General features: G+C 45.0%; 1 protein-coding gene across 1 annotated transcript in view; it reads right to left on the minus strand.

Moving 5' to 3' along the window:
* Nucleotides 1-18,100, minus strand: part of CNKSR3 (CNKSR family member 3) — a 197,056-nt gene that overhangs the window by 49,231 nt on the left and 129,725 nt on the right. The window contains exons 3-5 of the mRNA XM_078649173.1: nucleotides 9,347-9,549; nucleotides 5,642-5,729; nucleotides 3,678-3,719 (exon numbers count right to left, since the gene is read on the minus strand). Coding sequence (XP_078505299.1) covers nucleotides 3,678-3,719; nucleotides 5,642-5,729; nucleotides 9,347-9,549 — 333 coding nt within the window. The remainder of the gene's footprint in view (nucleotides 1-3,677; nucleotides 3,720-5,641; nucleotides 5,730-9,346; nucleotides 9,550-18,100) is intronic.

The raw sequence follows: 18,100 nt of genomic DNA on the forward strand, positions 1-18,100 counted from the left end.
AGAAGCACTTCTGCTTTGTTGCTGAGGAACTAGGATTACTGCATTTTAATGGAGGATGTAGGCACTGTACATGACCCTTCTCAAAACATGTGTTAGGTCTGATGAATCTCCAGATCTGCTCATTAGCTATGACCCCTATCGCCGCACACGGGTTATGTATTAGTGTGGGATTCAACTTCATAAGTCACGGGGGTATTCCACGAAACATCAGAGTTTTAATACTTTATCTCTGACGTCCCGCACTATTGTCATACATGCAGGTCTTTGCCTAAATGGGTCTTCAACTACCAAATCACAGCATCCACACCCCTTTCCCCTTCAGACTCACGTTACATTCCATTAAGTCCTCTGTCTATTTCTCGCTCACCATACCAACTGCTCTGTGTCCTTCTCTATCTGCCCGCCTATCTCGGTCTTCCTCTACAGTCTTCTCCACACATCACAGTGACAGGCCCCCCCTCTGTATGTAATTATGTTAAAGAACAGTCATAACGTATCTAGCAGCGTCAAAATAGGCCCCCTATGCCAGGCAGTACTACCTGCGGCTTGCAGAGAGACGTCTATTCAGTAGGTGGTTATAATGTTTATCATGGTCACTTTACCGGATACCTTCCAAACACTAACCGGCCCTTCTGGAGACAACACTGTGCACATCCTGCTTATGAACATTGCCAAAGTAGGATTTATAATCCAAGCCAAATTTTGTTTACACATTTTTCTCCCACAACTAGCTGTACCCTTTTGTCATACATTTTTAACTCTACAGTTATTATAATTTCTAGCAGCATTCAAGAAATTTGAGGTGGAAGATTTAGAGTTGCTGGACTCTATTGTGTATGGTGGATCATATATTAGGAAGGTGTTCACTCAATGACCTAAAAAACGCTTTACAACTATAAAAATGTTGAATACTTGACAAATGTTCACCAAACTCCATATGTCTAAGGACACGAAACCAAGAGACATGTACTCCACTTTGGACAATGTCAGACGTTATGTTAAAAAAAGGTAGTACTGCACTAGTATAATTCCTTTTTCAATCCAGACAGCTCAGTAAATTCAGCAAAACAAAATGTAACTAGTTTCCCAAAGGTTACCTGGTAAAAGAAAGCCTAAAGCGAAATCAGATGTAGGTTATCTATTCTGTACATCGCAGTCCTTTCAAAAAAATAAATAAACTTTCCATAAACCATTTTCTTTGTTAAATGTCGGACCTAAAAAAAATATTTTTTAATATGTACACTGCACCATAACACGCTGGCTTTCCCACTTTGTTGAAAAAGGGAAATATAAAAAATTAAAAAAACACCATAACAGTGAAGTTTCCCACTTTACATCAATGGAATCTTTGAGATCCTCCACGAAAATACGATCAACAATTGCTTTTAGTCGGAATTGGGCGGTGATAATTGTGGAACGAGTACACGTTGGAACTTCCAGAACAGTTCTATTTTAATGCTCATGTACTTTGGCAAACTCCCCTTTTCGCAGCCCTACCTTTGAATAGAAAAAAATGTATTTATAGAAATCCCGCTCTTGAACTCCAAGTATCCACCAGCGAGAGGAAGACCATATCAAAGGGATGCAGGCTGGTTCATGTCAAAAGGAGGAAGTCCTGATGAATGGATACAGCGCGCAGAAGGCACTTCGCTACATCCTGTGCGATGGTGAGATATTGTGAATAAAAACACAATGGAGTGGATATAAAGTTTGTGGGAGGTATTGGGCTTTTCATCTTCAAACAGCTGACAGGAGCTTAATATATGGAGCAGTTCCTACCGCACTGCAGCGGTCTATCCTTATGTGGAGGAATACTGAAAGCCTGACCGCATTAGGAACTCTTGCGCTCCATAAGCTCAGCTTGCTAGACGCAAACTAGCCGTATCCACCTAGAAGCAAGCATCCATGTATATGACACACACAGAAGCGTCCGAAGACAATGCAGGAGACTCACTCTATTGTTTCAACTAGTGCCGTTCCAGGTCATTTGTTTGAAGACTGGCCATGCAGAATTGTACCAATGTTAGGATGACCGAGTCTAGAACTAGTGCATGCACAGATGAAAACAGTTGCCGTGTAGCTCTGAAATATTGATGACCAACATTAAGCCACCTAACTGCTTTGCACATAGCGATCCTGGCATCGCATGCTCCTGCTATAAGGTGCTGGATCTAAAACAGCCTCAAAACTCTGTACTCTGTGGTTATCGGTTAGAAGATTTCAACCACTCCCTCTATAACACTGGTGGAATTATAGAATGCCTTAAGAATTCATCAGTAGTAATCCTAATACGAGTAATGCATGCGTTGGTTACTCACATACTTCCTACTTCTAGGGCATACCCTAGGGCGCATCAGAGCAGGGTCTAAATAACAAATATATTAAATGTATAAAACCTAACTTCTCTTGATTGGTCCTCTAAAAGAGTGAAAGATGTGTAAACTAGGGGCTTAACACTGCTGAGCTATTCAATGATAAACTGATGACAGCCCACAAAATAGTAAGTTCTAAGGTTATCACAAACTACAACTTCTGTACACTTACACGAGCAATTACCTTACATACAAATGGATCATATGCAATTTGTTATTCAAGTGTTGGTAAAGCACATAAACTAGTCCACTTTCTTCGACAAACTCAAAAAGTTTGCCACGTATGTCTCAAATAATTATCCAGCAGAACAGTAGAAAAAAAAGTTTGTTCCCTAAAAAAGTCCCCAAAATCACATTACTTCCACCTCTACATTTGCATAATGTATACAGGAAAATGGGTGCAAGAGGTCATTCAATAAATGTGGAAACACCATACACGTACACAAGTATGTTACAATAGTATGCTATGCCTTAGTTACCCAGGGATGTGAATATCAGAAAAAGATGTAATCCATATACATTATTAGGACTAGCATATCCTTTACACACGTTACAAATCTATTCCTCTACTTTGTGACTCTCTTCCTTATGTTTCCAGGTTTTCCAGATTGCCGGGTTTAAATAGACTAAGCTCCCCACAGGCCGGCGCCCAACAGTGTCAATCGTTGCATGCCTTTTATGCACAGACCATACCTTGGTCTGCAGCAACGAAACCACCAAGACATGAGAGGGGGCAAGGGTAGGAAATCACACTGACAATGGAAGATGGGCGGAGGAAGCACACAGAAAATGGAGGATGGGCGGGGGAAAGCACATGGATGGACGAAAGGAACACAGGGGCATAAGCGGGGGACTGAGGCATTAGTAAGACACAAGTAAAGCGTTCATGCTCCAGGGGAGGGGCACACTCAAGTAGCCACAGTAAATTGCATACAAGCCATCAATAAGAAGCAAGCAACAATAAAACCAACCACTGGTAGGCAATGGGCAGCTTATAAGCTCTCTGAAAGGTAACAATAAGTCTAACGAAATATACCGCCTCAGGCAAATACCTAAAAAGGAATAGAATCTATCCATAGCCGACCCTGAACCAATAAAAAGCAGAGTAAATAAGTTGCAATGTCATAGTGTCTTTGATAGAATGAGCACCACCCTGTGAACACACAAACTCATTTAACATTAGGAACATTACTCTTCGAGCAAACAGCTCTGGCGGAAATCAGTACAAAACAAGGACAACACCATCAACAGAATGTTAAAGGCTATCTTCTAGAGAAAGCATTACACTTTGCTAGGCATACTCACTACGTCTAAAACGTTATCTTCCATTTCTGCAACGGTGCATTCCTGAAAAGGTAAAACAAACGAAGTGAACAAAAAAGGGTGACTATATACACACAGATAACTGGAGTACAAAGTCCAGCAGACTGAGGCAAGAATGCTTTCATTTCACATCGCATACAAAAGCTAGCAGAAAAACATGAATTCAAACAATGGGTCCCACCACTTACAAGTGCCTGCAGGGGTTTGATTTTCGCATTTGTACACGTTCCTGCATTCCTTTCGGGAACACCACACTGCTGTGTTAGTAGATGGAGCAGGTGATGGGGGGGTGTAAGTAGTGAGTGGAATTGATAGTAATAATAGTGAGATGCAAGCTAAAGGGGACAGAGTCAGCCTCTGTCTGCATTCTAACACTGCACTGACCAACACACAGGCACCTGGGGTTCAAAGAATGTCATTTTTAGAGGACCATCCTCGGAAAGAAAGTATAATATGAAAAACTCCATCTTCTACACTTAAATGTACCCGCCCAGCTTATTCCCTGTAAGGGTAAGCTAGGAACAAAATCAAGCCTGGGGGGATGCAATGTAAGATAGCCAATGGAGACAGAAGCAGCAGAAAACATTGAGAATATATATTCTGAAGAGAGTTTTCTATGCACTGAATTTGGAGACCGGAAGAACCTCTCAAGGCCTGGTCACTATTACCAAACACTGCTGGCAACCGCAGATGCTGAGTAAGTAACATTTGTTGCTGCTGCCGAGTGCAGGTCTGAACGCTGGGCTACTTTTCACGTCCAGCTCGTCAGGGCTTCATCACTTCAGTGGTCTCTAGCACCGGACGACACTGTGTGCTCTGCTAGCTCAATCCTAGCCATGAATTCTAACCCAGCCTCGCAAGCATTGTCCAGGGAAGGGGTGAGAGGGTCTGACAGGGACAGCTTAAGCCCAGACCTGGGAGTAGCTCCGGGTCCCAAGCAAAGGAGTGTGCAATCTAGAGCAGGGTTCTCCAAAGTTGGTCGATGCCAGATTTTTTGCATATCCCCATTTAAATAAATGTAGTTATATTAAACATATGGCATGGATCCAGCCCTCCAGTACCGACTTTGGAGAACCCTGATCGAGAGTAAATAACCGGACAATCAAGCGGTACTGTAAGTAGTCTGACACACTAGAGGCAGAGACCATTGTATGTAGGAATGTACGTTAATTTGTGGCATGCTCTTGCTATGCCTCTCAAGGTCAGTAATCTCCGGTTGTGCGTTGATCAGTGTGCAGCGTGGCGAAAACATGGGTGCTTAAGCCACTCATGTCCTGCATCCCCTTCCAGAGGTCTCATAGCTGATGTACGACTAGAGGACACCTGCTTGGAGTAACTTACTGTGGACAAAAAAAGCGGTAACCCTCAGAGGCAAGAAAGGCCTTCGATCTTTTTTGGTACAACAAACTTTGCCACTGATGATGCTAGCTTATACATTGCTGAGACCTATTAGATGGGTATCGCATAGCAGCTTGGAGACACTATTTGGTAGATCCCCAAAATATAGATCTCCCACCCTAAATTCCAATTTTAAACCTACTATCATCTGCACCTTCAACAAGCTTTGGGGGCAAAAGTTGTGAAGCCCGCTTTCTGAGGCATGTTGATAAAGGTCTTCTAGATTGGACGACCAGGGTGTGCCCCGTTGATCGATGGTCAAATTGATGAACGTGAGGGGAGGGCTGCAAGGGTGACCACAATTGTGCATCCCAATGGGCTGTACAGTCACCACCGGCCACCTCATACAATGTACATATATTGTTTCCAGATTACGCAAGCGGCACAGAACAGAACATTCCTAGCTTCATTTAGGCACAGAGCAAAATACAACTGTTATGCTGAATATCTATAGATGCATTCACTGAACAGCGAGGCAGATGACGAAGTGAGCTGGGGGGTAGCGGGGGGAGGAGGGGGAAATGAACAAACTAAGATAATGTACAAACCTGCTGAACTGTGGTTGTCAGGTCCAGGCAGAGCTGAATGATTTTGTTCTTCGTAGCCGAGAAGTCGGTGATGCCTGAGAATGGCGTCCTGCAAGCAAACAAAACATCCATTGAATACAGAGCACGCTGGACTCTCAGACATGGCCCTTTGGCGGCCGAAGCACACAACACTGATACAGTTCTGGGTCAGACGGGGAAACCAAGCCCTGTTCTCACATGTACAGTCTCCGAAAGCACTGCAAGGGCCGAGAGGGCTCAACCCCACAGGGAGTGCGTTACAAGTGGCAGTGTAAGACGTATTCAGATCCCTACGTGACAACTTTCCGTGTAGGACCACAACCTGACATTTGGAATATGCCACCCTGCAGAATGGACCGTGGGCTGCTTGCACAGAATTAACATGCACTGGGCAAGCTCAATAACATAACATAACAGGTTTATTTGTAAGCGCATAATTACCCGAAGGTGTCCTGGCGCTGATGTTACCCAACTCAATGGTAATGCATAGGTTGCGCCGATGTAATAAATAAAGATCTGTTTTCATAAATCACTGCCCAGGAGAAGGAAAGAGCGCCCTGACAAATAACACAGGAGTGGAGAGGATGTGGTGCAGCGGCCAGAGTTGCAGACTCGAAAGCTGGGGACCCCAGTTCGAGTCACTGGAGCACTGCGCAACATCCTGTGATTCTATGCAAATCAGTTAATCTCTCCAGGTGATAAACTGCTATATAAATACACTGCAAGAGTACAAGGTAAGACTTTATGAAAATATAGTTTCACCAAAACAAATGTTAACAGTATTTTGGCGGTGGGAAACTAAGAAAAGCAGACGAGGAACAAGCATTGGTAAATGCAGGAAAATATGAAAGGTAAATGGCACGCACATTAACCAACAAGAAGCCAGGAAAGAGAGGAGGCAGGATGTAAGCCCCTTTTAAGTTTATATTTAAAAAATTGGTTTCTCAAGCACAGCTCAAGCGCTGTGCTGGTGAAATCCAAAAAGGGTGCATCAAACTTTGAGGCAGGGGCTTACAATAAGGCTCTATGCATGACTTGGAGCCAGGATGGCTGAAGCTTGTAGGCCTGTTACTGCATAAAAATCCCTTTGATATGGAAACTGTAAACAATACTGTATAACAAGGCTACATGACATATATGTAATAGACTAATGGGGAGTAATGGGGTATCTGAAACGTAATAAATACAAATACTACGTTTTTACCTACTTTCAAATGCTGCTACTTTCAGCAGTACTTATTCTCTGCAGTAGGTTGTGCGACTCAGCCATTTTCTGATTATCTACTTCGACTGCAAATGAACTGGAAGAGTATCTGGGTAGCACTTTCCAAATAACCATAGACAAAGCCAGTAGGTCTTTCCTTTGGCTTTATCGATGCTTATTTTATCTTTTGTTTGTAATAGTTTACTGTTGGCGGAGCTGCTAGGTCCTCAACAACATATTTTAAAAAAATCATTGGCTATAAGCAAAATATATTTTTGGGTTTCAATAAGCACAAATTGTTGTCGTTGTCCCTGGCACTCAAGGGCACTACTTTGTGTGAGGATGTGCTCCTTGTGAGAGGGCGGAAAGCAGCAATTCACAGTACAGTTAGTCAAAGGCTGAAGTGGGCTGACCCACAGCCCCATGCTGAATGCTGTCATTGGGCAGAAGGAAAATGTGAATGACAGATTCAGACTACTGAAGGAAGAAAGCCCATATAGATCAGTACATTGCATATATAATTTTTGTAAAATCAAAACGACTCGTCTAATACCATATCTAACCAGCATTGGCAAAGCCAAAAGGTTTTGCCTATGCTAGAGCTATTGGATTTGTCAGTGTCTTTTAGCCATGTTGTATAGTGGAGTCGAGTCGAGTGGCATGGCATAGAGTGGAGTGGAGCAGCTTGGAGTGGTGTAGAGTGGCATAGAGTAGAGTGGAGTCGAGGAGGCTGGAGTGGACTGGCAGAGAGTAGAGTGCATTGGCAGAGTTGAGCGTAGTAGAGTGGCTTAGAGTGGGGTAGAAGAGTGGCGTGGGGTAGAATGAAGTGAGGTAAAGCGCAGTGGCATAGAGTAAAGTGGTGCAGAGTAGAATGCTGTAGAATGCAGTGGTGTACAGTGGAGTGGTGCAGAGTGCAGGAACGTAGAGTGGTGCAGAAGCCTAGAATTCAGTGGTAGAGAGTAGAGTGGCAGAGAGTGGAGTAGAGAGACGTAGAGTGCAGTGGTGTAGAGAGCAATGATGTAGAGTGTGGTGGCATAGACTGCAGTGACAGTAGAGTCGTGCAGATTAGAGTGGCATAGAACAGAGTGGTGTAGATTGCAGTGGCACAGAGTAGAGTACAGTGGTGTAGAATACAGTGGCGTATAGTAGAGTGCTACGGTGTAGAATGCCATAGAGTAGAGAGGTGCAAAGTAGATTGCAGTGGTGCAGAGAGCAGTGGTGCAGAGTAGAGTGTAGTGATGCATCGTACAGTAGAGTGGCATAGAGTGCACTGGCGTGGAGGCAGTGGTGAAGAGTAGAATGGCGCAGGGTGCAGTAGCGTAGAGTGGTGTGGCATAGAGTGCAGTGGCGTAGAGCAGTGCAGAGTAAAGGGTTGTAGTGTGCAGTGGCATAAAGTGCAGTGGCGTAGAGTGGCGCAGAGTAAGAGTGGCGCAGAGTAAGAGTGGCGCAGAGTAAGAGTGGCGCAGAGTAAGAGTGGGGCAGAGTAAGAGTGGGGCAGAGTAAGAGTGGGGCAGAGTAAGAGTGGGGCAGAGTAAGAGTGGGGCAGAGTAAGAGTGGGGCAGAGTAAGAGTGGGGCAGAGTAAGAGTGGGGCAGAGTAAGAGTGGCGCAGAGTAAGAGTGGCGCAGAGTAAGAGTGGCGCAGAGTAAGAGTGGCGCAGAGTAAGAGTGGCGCAGAGTAAGAGCTCGATAGCGTAGTGTAGTGAAGAGTAGAGTGCAGTGGCATGAAGTGCAATTGCGCAGAGCAGTGTACAGTAACATAGAGGAGTGCAGAGTAGAGTGAAGTAAAATGCATAGGCATAGAGTGATGCGGAGTAGAGTGTTGTAGTGGCATAGAGTAGTGTGTGCAGAGTGGCATAGAGTGTAGTGGTGTACCGTAGAGTACAGTGCAGTGGCGTAGAGTACAGAGTAGGGGGTGGGAAGGAATAGAAGCAACATGGAAGAGGAACGAGTGGAAGGGAATAGAAGCTACATGGACAGATATGGGAGCTGGACTGAAAACACAAGCCCGCATACCAAGTGATTGAACAAAAGGAGAAAGTAGTGGACACGAGTTCTTCATCCATGCTCGAGGCGAGGGTCAAACTCAAGAAGAGGACATGACTCCTGCATGCCATGACAAATGGGGACGGATGAAATGGGAGCGACGCTGAAGCTAACAAATGGTAGGCTAACGACGGGCTCTAAGCCAATGTTTGTAAACAACATATCCCGCAGACCAGCGCATGTGCGGTCTAGGAAAAACTGTAAGCATATCTGAAACGCAAGAGGCCAGGGCAGGCGTGAAGAGGCAAACACCATGATAAAAACCACTGTACTCCACTCCACAGATGACCTGTGTGGTGCGAGGCACGGGGCACTTATGATTGCGACTCAAGACTGAGCGTGAAATTATGGAGGGTGAGACCAGTTGTTTTGTGCTTACGAGTTAACATGAAGTATTTTATTCTGCACCTATTAAAAAGCTGTTGGATAGATCTCATTACCTGTCCATCCACACCAGCAGAGCCTTGGAAGCTCCAATGAGCTCTACCACGGAGGTTAGGAACTCGTTGGGAGCTTTCCGCGAGGTGTTGCCATCATAAGCATCCTGTTTCCTTCTGCTGCTGATGTAGTTCTGCAAGTTATTGGAGCACGCTCGTAGTTTCAGAACCAGGTTTTTCATATTGTCCGTTTCGAGGCCATAGTTCTGCAAGAGAGACGCAAACCGCATTACAAAGGAGCAAGAATTGTTTGTGTAACCAGCCCGTAAACAGTCAATCAAACTGTTTTATAATGTCAGGTGAACAGTCATGCTTCTGAAGCTCGCGGCCAAAAATACATTTTCACAAACACAAGAAAACTCAAACAGAACAGAGTTAGCCAGCGGCTTTCTCTGTCAGATGATTTTAAAATAAGACAAAGTCGATTCACACTTGAACACTAATGATACAGGGAGAAAATACATGGCATTAATGCATAAGGTCAGTTAAGGATGGAATTCACTTATTCTGTGGTTCCCAAGTTGCTGCAGTGCGATCTTCAAATCCCCCAGTTGGAATGGACTGCACCAGGACCACAGAATTAAAAAGGAACGAGTATTCAAAATGGTACCGCGCACCTCACGTGGACCAGCTTGTTGCATTCAGTTTAACAGGGACTACTGGTCTTGTGACAACAGCAGGGTTTCCTATACTGAGGAGGAAATGTGACCAGGTTAAAGCCCCACACGACTAACTGCGGCGATTGTACAACCGAACAACACTGGAAGTGACAGCCATCAGTCTAAAAGTGCAATGAAGCCCGATACTGATAAAGCAAGTCCACCCACACAATCTGGTCTGGGTACGTGAGCATAATAAATATTTTTGGGATTTGGCACATATTTCCATATTCTCAGCACATGAGAATTCTCCCTTGGCACCCAGCATCAATGAAAAACTAAGGCAGAGGGCAGACATATGATCACTGTATATTTGAAACACTTTAAAGTTCTGCCAGCCACCTTTCGTTTCATGGATTTAGGACTATGAAACATCCAGGTCTCTGTGAGCTTGTTCAGAGGATGATCAAGAGCGCACAAGCCTTGCCCTAGATCATACTACGATACATGGAAGTCCCTTTTATTGAGATCAAGGCGCTTTACCGCATAAGCACTGTTCAACTGTTTCAGGTGGTATTAAAGCATCACAAGGCTCTAGAACTCTGTTCTTTTTATTGTTCAGCCTTTAAACTCCCTACACATTTGATATGTGAATAACTAAACTTCGGCGGTCTCTTTACCAAGTAAGTTGTGTCCATAGGCTTTCTATCTGAGATTACACCTCCTGATGGGGTCTGAAATTCGCACACCACTTAATTCCAGATAATTTCGGATCTCGGTAATTTGTTTGACATACTGCTATCTGGATTTATCCCTATAATCCCTATTTATTTCGGGTTTTGTGAGCAAATGAAGCAGGAACTAGTATACTTCCACATTCATTTAACCGATAAAGGTAGTATAGCACAGAGATACTGGATAGGCATTAATGCTATTAGAAGCCATAGTCAAAGCAACACTCACATGAAAACACTACCTTAGTAACACAAACGCATACACATCAAAAGATATTTAGATCTTCATTAGAAAAATGTGCCCCTTTTAGAAATCCCCTGCCTGTCAGACTGCACAACCACTAGCTTGACTGAAATGATGGATACCAACTAGAATCAGTCAAATGCAGATGCATTTTCCATTTTGGCTGTATTTTAAAAATGAATACAAAGAAAGAGATGGCTTTCGGTCGGTATTTTTTCAGTAAAAAAAGAAGAAATCAATAGAAATGGAAAACTGAAAGCCTTGTGCATTACCGTGAAGCAGTGGAGCCTGTCCCATTTTTGGTGTGGAAACAGAGTTCCTTTACGTTTTTGAGGTCCATGCAATTTTAGCAACAAAAAAAAGCCAGCTTCTAATTTATGCCAAGCTCAACATTACCTCTGGTGACACCTCTGACACCTCCAATCCGTCTCTGATATACAAAATGACACACTGGAGAGCGAGTGAGGTTATTTTCGAATAAGCGTGGTGTTTTATGAAGTAGAGGGTTTGTCCAGTTTGAGTGCCAATTGTTTTTCTTGGTTTTTGTGCGTGTTCTATAGAGGATGCCCACTCAGGACACTTTTTGGAACGTACACATCACGTGTTAGCAATTTATATTCAGTGCTACATTTGACAGTTTTGGCTGCCTTTTAAGCTGAAGCATCATGACCGTATTAGGGCCCAGGAGGTGTTGGCTGTAGAGCATTTCCCCCACTGAGCCTTGCAACTAACTCTGTAGTGGTGCTCCAACTCAGCTGCTTCTTCAACAGGTCCATGGGTCGGCTCCCCAACTCTGTTAATGACGTGCACATCTCAACTACATTCAATTAGTATTCTCTCCACCTTCCTTTGCACATACAGTTTGCTAGTCTCGTCACAGTGATACCTTGGAACAACAGATCACAAACCTTGCGTTTACTGGAGGATGAGAGAGTGCAAGGGAGTACACAAAAAAAAAAAAAAAGTTACAGGGATGTTATAGTTCGGTTCAGATTTTACACACACAACACCATAGAAATTTAGCAGTTCTACTTACCTCAAGAAACTATAACCCGTGCCATAAGTTAACTATAACTCGAGCCCCCGCCAAGCACAGTTTTCGCATCAATAATTATGTTGTGAATGTTACAGTGATATTATGAATGATGACATAGAAGAGGTGATGACGATGTAATATGTGGTATCGCTAGCAGCGCATGGCGAGGGCGCTAGTTCTAGTTTTCTCAGGGCATACGTTATAGTTTCTTGACATAAGTAGAACTATAACTGCTGGATGTCTATGGTTTTGTGTGAGTAAAATCTGAAACCAACTATAACGTTCCTGTAACGTTTGTTTTTTTTGTGAATTCCTAAGGTTTGTTTTAATTTTCGTTCCTACCTATAAGGTTTCTTTAACGTTTGTGTTTTTTCAGTGAATTTCTAGGGATTTGTTATGTAAAATAATATTTAATTACAATATGTTAATCCTCCGGCCGCATGCGGCTGGGGGTCGGCCGCAGGCCAACCCCTCAAAGGACACCAACCTAGGAGAGGGCACGCAAGCCCCCCCTCCGGGTTGATTTTGGCCCTGGTGACCCCATCCCCAGGGGTCGGCCACATTTTCTTTTTTAGGGGAGAGGATACGTGGCCCCCCTCTTCCCTGGCACTTTTTGGCCCGGGGAGACCCCATCCTTCGGGTACCACTGCTAGATTTATTGGGGAGGGGGGCAAGTAGCTCCCCCCGGCCGAATATAGGCCCGTGGGACCGCATTTTCCGGGTTTGGTTATTTAATAATGAGGGCACGGTCTTCATGCCTGGGCCAATTTTGGCCCTAGGGTACTCATCCACTGGGGCCCATCTAATTACTTAAGGGAGAGGGGGGTCTGCGCATCCCCCTCTGCGGGCCGATTTCGGTGCCAGGGACTCCCATTCCCCAGGGTCTGGCAAATAAAGGGTGGGTGCCCAACCAGAGCACCCACTTCACCATTGTTTGGGACTGCCGGCGGAGTTCAAATGCTCACACTGCTCCAGCTGGCTCCACGCCTCCAGCAGTAGCCTTAATTGCTCCCACCTGCAGGGAGCAGCTGAAAATGATGCAGGTGGGAGCAATATTTTCATCTGTTTTCCTGCCCGCTTCAGTGCAGGCAGAGAAACAGATAGAAAGCCAGTGCTCAGCAGGTGGGAGCATTTTTCAAGTTCCCGCCCGCTGGGAGTGGATTTAGTGTTTGCTCTTGCTTAGCAGGAGTATTGAAATTGCCCCTGCCAAGTGAGAGCAAACACAGCTGGTTTGGGCAGGGAAACCACTATGCCTATTGAGTAGCATCCTGGGACATAGGAGGAGCCAGCCCTGGTCGATGAGGTCCCAGGGTCATTATTGGCTTCAGGAGGGGGGACGTGTGCCCCCCCCATCAGTATTTAAAATACTGATGGGGATGGGGTCACTGGGGCCAAAATTAGCCTGGGATGGGCCCATGCTGCCCCTACTCCCATTTTCATTTTGACGGCTAAGCCCCAGGGGATGGGGTCTCAGAGGTTAAGAGCGGCCCGGAGAGGGGGGCTGCGTTCGCCCCCTCCCCATTATATATTAATATAATTCCTGACCAACCCAGGTGGTATATTAAAGCAAGTACAGGAAACGGCGTTTTTTTCTCATTTTCCTGTGGATCCTTTGTGGATTCGCGGTCATTTTTGCTCCCAAAAACATTTTTGGCCCCTAGCTGGGTGCCTGTGGGACTCCCACCACCAGGCCTAGGTGGTCAGTGTATTCCTTTCCTGTTCCTTTGTAATTTTTGTATGCTTTATCTTGGAACTCAGCCCAGTCAGAGTGCCAAGATGGCTGCCACCACTTCATGGTTAAAGTGATAGCAGCCAATCAGATCTCATAATGAGATCCGTCGGATCTGAGGAGGCTTCGCATCCCTACACATAGGTAAAACTTTTTCTTTAATAACTTCAAAACTACTGAACGGATTACATCAGATCACAAAGAGTTTTTGGGACGAATATCTAGCTTTCTGCCAAATTTGGGGTAATTCCTTTCAGCGGTTCGGGCCATAGTAGTGTCTAAAATCCCTATGGGAAATTACAAGAGGAACACAAGTTTAGGGACCTTCACCCTCCTTTTCTCATCTCCGCTTGATGAATCACCCCGCATTTTCCAGATAGCAGCTGAAGTGAGTGGCCAACTAGTTTTGAGAATGTCATGAAGATTCGTCAATCAGCGCTAAAGTTATTAGCAAAACAAAAAACGCTTTTCATATGGAAACTAGGTCCTAACTAAAACTACATACTGGCGCGCGGCCAGTAGGTAAAATATATATATATATTATGTATCTCAAAAAAGATGGGGTCATCTTTCGCTACAGGATAGTATGTTTTTCATGTTGTTGCCTGCTAAGCTCTGATTGATTTGCACTTTGAATACTGGTCCTTTCCTAACGCAAAATGTCATGTGATCAAGCTTCAGGGGAAGCGAAACACGTTATGGCGGACAGGCTGGCTGAAAATAAAGCACTTTGATTCTGCACTGATTCCTGGGTCTGCTCTTTGTCATTGTTAAAGTCAGGAGCATTTTGTTGGTGAACATACATACATACATACATACATACATACATACATACATACAACCTCCAATGCTCACCCTCCGTCGAAAGTAAGCGGGACACAGCTCCGGATTCAGAACAGGTAGGATTTTTATTGAAATCTACAGCACCTTCCCTTGCAGTCCGTGATGCGCTTATGTTGTGTGGGTAGACGCGTTTCTGGCCGTCATGGCCGTCTTCAGTGCCGATGTCACAGGCTGCTGGCAATTTGTGTGGGCTCTGGGTCGCGGACCACTCCCTTTAGGACAGTCCTGCACCTCATTGGGGGGACCCCTCCCTTTGGGGCGGTCTCACGACTCCACCTCCCCGCTGCAGGTGTGTGTGCTTGTAGCTCCTGGCAGACTGCATCCTGGGATATGTAGTTTGGTGTGGATTTCCTGCTTAATAGCGGAGTCCCAAACATCCCGAGATGTCCCCTTCCCTTGGCACCGCTCCATACATCCTAGCAGTACGGCCAGGAAAGTGTTGTTCCGTCACTACCTGTGTCTTTGTCCTATCGGGTAGCGCAATGCTACCTCCTCTCTCCCTATCGCGAAAACTGGTCACCTTGCTGGCGATATCTTCGCTGGGGGGGCGCCGCACCTTGTACTCCTCGTACTGTCCAAAGTTTCGTTTCGCTGAATAGGTGCGGTGCACCAGACCGAAAGTGCGTGCCCCACCGATCTCAGCCAACCGGAAACATACAACCTCCAATGCTCACCCTCCGTCGAAAGTAAGCGGGACACAGCTCCGGATTCAGAACAGGTAGGATTTTTATTGAAATCTACAGCACCTTCCCTTGCAGTCCGTGATGCGCTTATGTTGTGTGGGCAGACGCGTTTCTGGCCGTCATGGCCGTCTTCAGTGCCGATGTCACAGGCTGCTGGCAATTCGTGTGGGCTCTGGGTCGCTGACCACTCCCTTTAGGACAGTCCTGCACCTCATTGGGGGGACCCCTCCCTTTGGGGCGGTCTCACGACTCCACCTCCCCGCTGCAGGTGTGTGTGCTTGTAGCTCCTGGCAGACTGCATCCTAATAATGTATCGGCTTATAACAGGAAGCACAGTTCAGTGTACAATGACACAAGCACAATGTATGTTGTTAAATCGTAAAAAGGTAAAACATGGCCAGTCAAATGAAAGATCAGTGTAATTGTAAGACTAGGAAGACAGGTCCTTGCAGGGACCTAGGATTGAAGTACAGAACCGTGAAATATATATGTTTGTATGTATATATGTGTGTGTATGTATGTGTATATATGTGTTTGTATATTGATGTGAATATATGTGTGTGTGTGTGTGTGTGTCTATATATATATATATATATATATATATATATATATATATATATATATACATATATACACACACACACACTGAACTGTGCTTCCTGTTATAAGCAGATACATTATAAAAGGGGTGATGTGTATATTACACTAAAAGATACATGTGTATATAAGACCTTGTAAATATTGCTGCTCTGAGTACATGTGGAAGTCTATATAGGAGGAGGTTAAGCGTCCGACTAAAACTTTACTAAGTGTCTTGCCTATAAATGTATGTATAAATTAATGTAAAATATATTTTAAGTGTTAAGACTTCACAACAAGATACATGTGCATATTAGACCATGTAAATATTGTTGCTTCTATCTACATAGGGGTATACACGAGGTTGACAAGAGGTTGACTCCAGTCACAACAACTTTACTAACTGCCTGATTTATAAGTGGGTCAGTGAATTCCGGCCTATGCCGAAACCCTTGCTTACGCAAAGGTCAGAATTAGGAGTCTAGCTGTATTTGGTGCATCTGGTCATTATAAGATGCGTATATACCGTACCATGTGGATTTTGGTGTGTTAAATACCAAATCTGCATGTTATTCCCCACAAACTCTGAATAGGTGTTATTGATCACAACCGATAAATAATGAGCCATTGTTATTTATCCGGTGCAATAAATAACACCTAAACTCGTAATCAAGCTCCAAGTGTCAAATGTATATATGCATGCATAATTTAATTTCAGTTTTGTTAAAAAACAGCTACTACCTTCAAACCTTGTACCATGTCTACTCTTTCTGACTCATCCCAAACCTACTGACTACTATGAACTCCCAAACATCCTTTTCAAACTTCCTTCTCCTTTTTGGTCAATTCATTCAACTAGCATACACACATTTCCAGTAATCTTTTTTTTAAAAAAAGTTTTTTATTGTCATTCATGCGAATATACACAGCAGTGTGCCTACAACCACATTTAGGCCGGCAGCGATACACAATCAGTAATGCAATAGGAAAGTCTTCAAAGATTAGACTATGGGCAATCAGCTTGAGCATCCATTAGCATAATGGTACTGTACTAGGCAACGATACTACCGTTCTTACAGCAAGCCTACCTGCAACTGAGTAATGGGCAGCGGGGGCACATCATGTGGGACAGCACAAACATCATCAGGGTCAATACAACATTGAGGAGAGTCATCACCGCAATCATCAGGCTCAATATACCATAGTTTCCCCTAGGAGGAACGGCGGTGTAGGGTTGACGCATAGCTGTCAGTCAGACCTCCAAACGGGGCAGCAATACAGTGCACAACATCTAACCAGCAGAACCCTGAATGTCGATCCCACCTGCTTGCTCACACCGGTACGCAGAGACGCCGGCCAGGAGAGGGGAGTCCCAACAACCAATATGGCAGTGTCAGTGTGACCCCCCTACACTGCTCCCTCTCTGCCATCGCCCCACCCAGTGCATCTGTATTTATTCCGAGTCCGAAGCCACGGATAGGCCAATAGCATCGGCATCCTCCCCCCCCTGTGATGTAGGTGTGAAGGTATGTCTGCAAAGGGCCCCAGATATCAGCAGGCCTGGAGCTGGAAGGCAGCAGTTCTACAAATATACCATACTGTTCCTGACAATATAACATGTCTTGCACCCAATCTTTGAATTTTGGGGCCCGGCCCCGACCCCACCTGCAAGCCAGATGTCTCCTCTCTAATAAAAGCGCAACGTTCGTGAGTTTCCGCACCGTCCGCACTAACTGTGCGGAATAACCCAGTAGGAACAGCAGTGGAACCAAGTCCATAGTAACCCCTATCATGAGGGAGAGACCTTTGCAGACCTGTAACCAATATTCTTGGACTTGTGGACAGCTCCACGCCAAGTGGAAAAAATCCGCCCCTTCCCGTCCACACCTGTCGCATCTATCGGAGTCCGCCAGGCCAAATCGGACCTTCTTGACCGGCGTGTAATAAAACCTATGGAGGAATTTGTAATGTATCATTTTAAAGCGACAGCTAGACATCACAGTTCCGGATAGGTCACAACAATACTCCCATTGCTCCTCCGTGATCTCACTGCCAAGATCCAAGGACCAGTGCGCTCTAGCCGCACTCTCCACGACAGGCAGCTCCCTCCGGAGACATTTATAGATATTGGACACTAGGTGTGCACCATCCGCGCTATTCAACACAACCGCAAGCGGGGCAATATTGGGTGGTTCCTGAGGGTATTCAGGTAGCAAGGCTTTCAAGCCCTCTCGCAGCCGTATGTAATAGAACAATTCTAGGGGGTTGGGCGTAGATTCCCCAAAGAAACTATCACGAGACCGAAACACG

Source organism: Lissotriton helveticus, chromosome 6, assembly GCF_964261635.1.
Source record: "Lissotriton helveticus chromosome 6, aLisHel1.1, whole genome shotgun sequence".
NCBI lineage: Eukaryota > Metazoa > Chordata > Amphibia > Caudata > Salamandridae > Lissotriton > Lissotriton helveticus.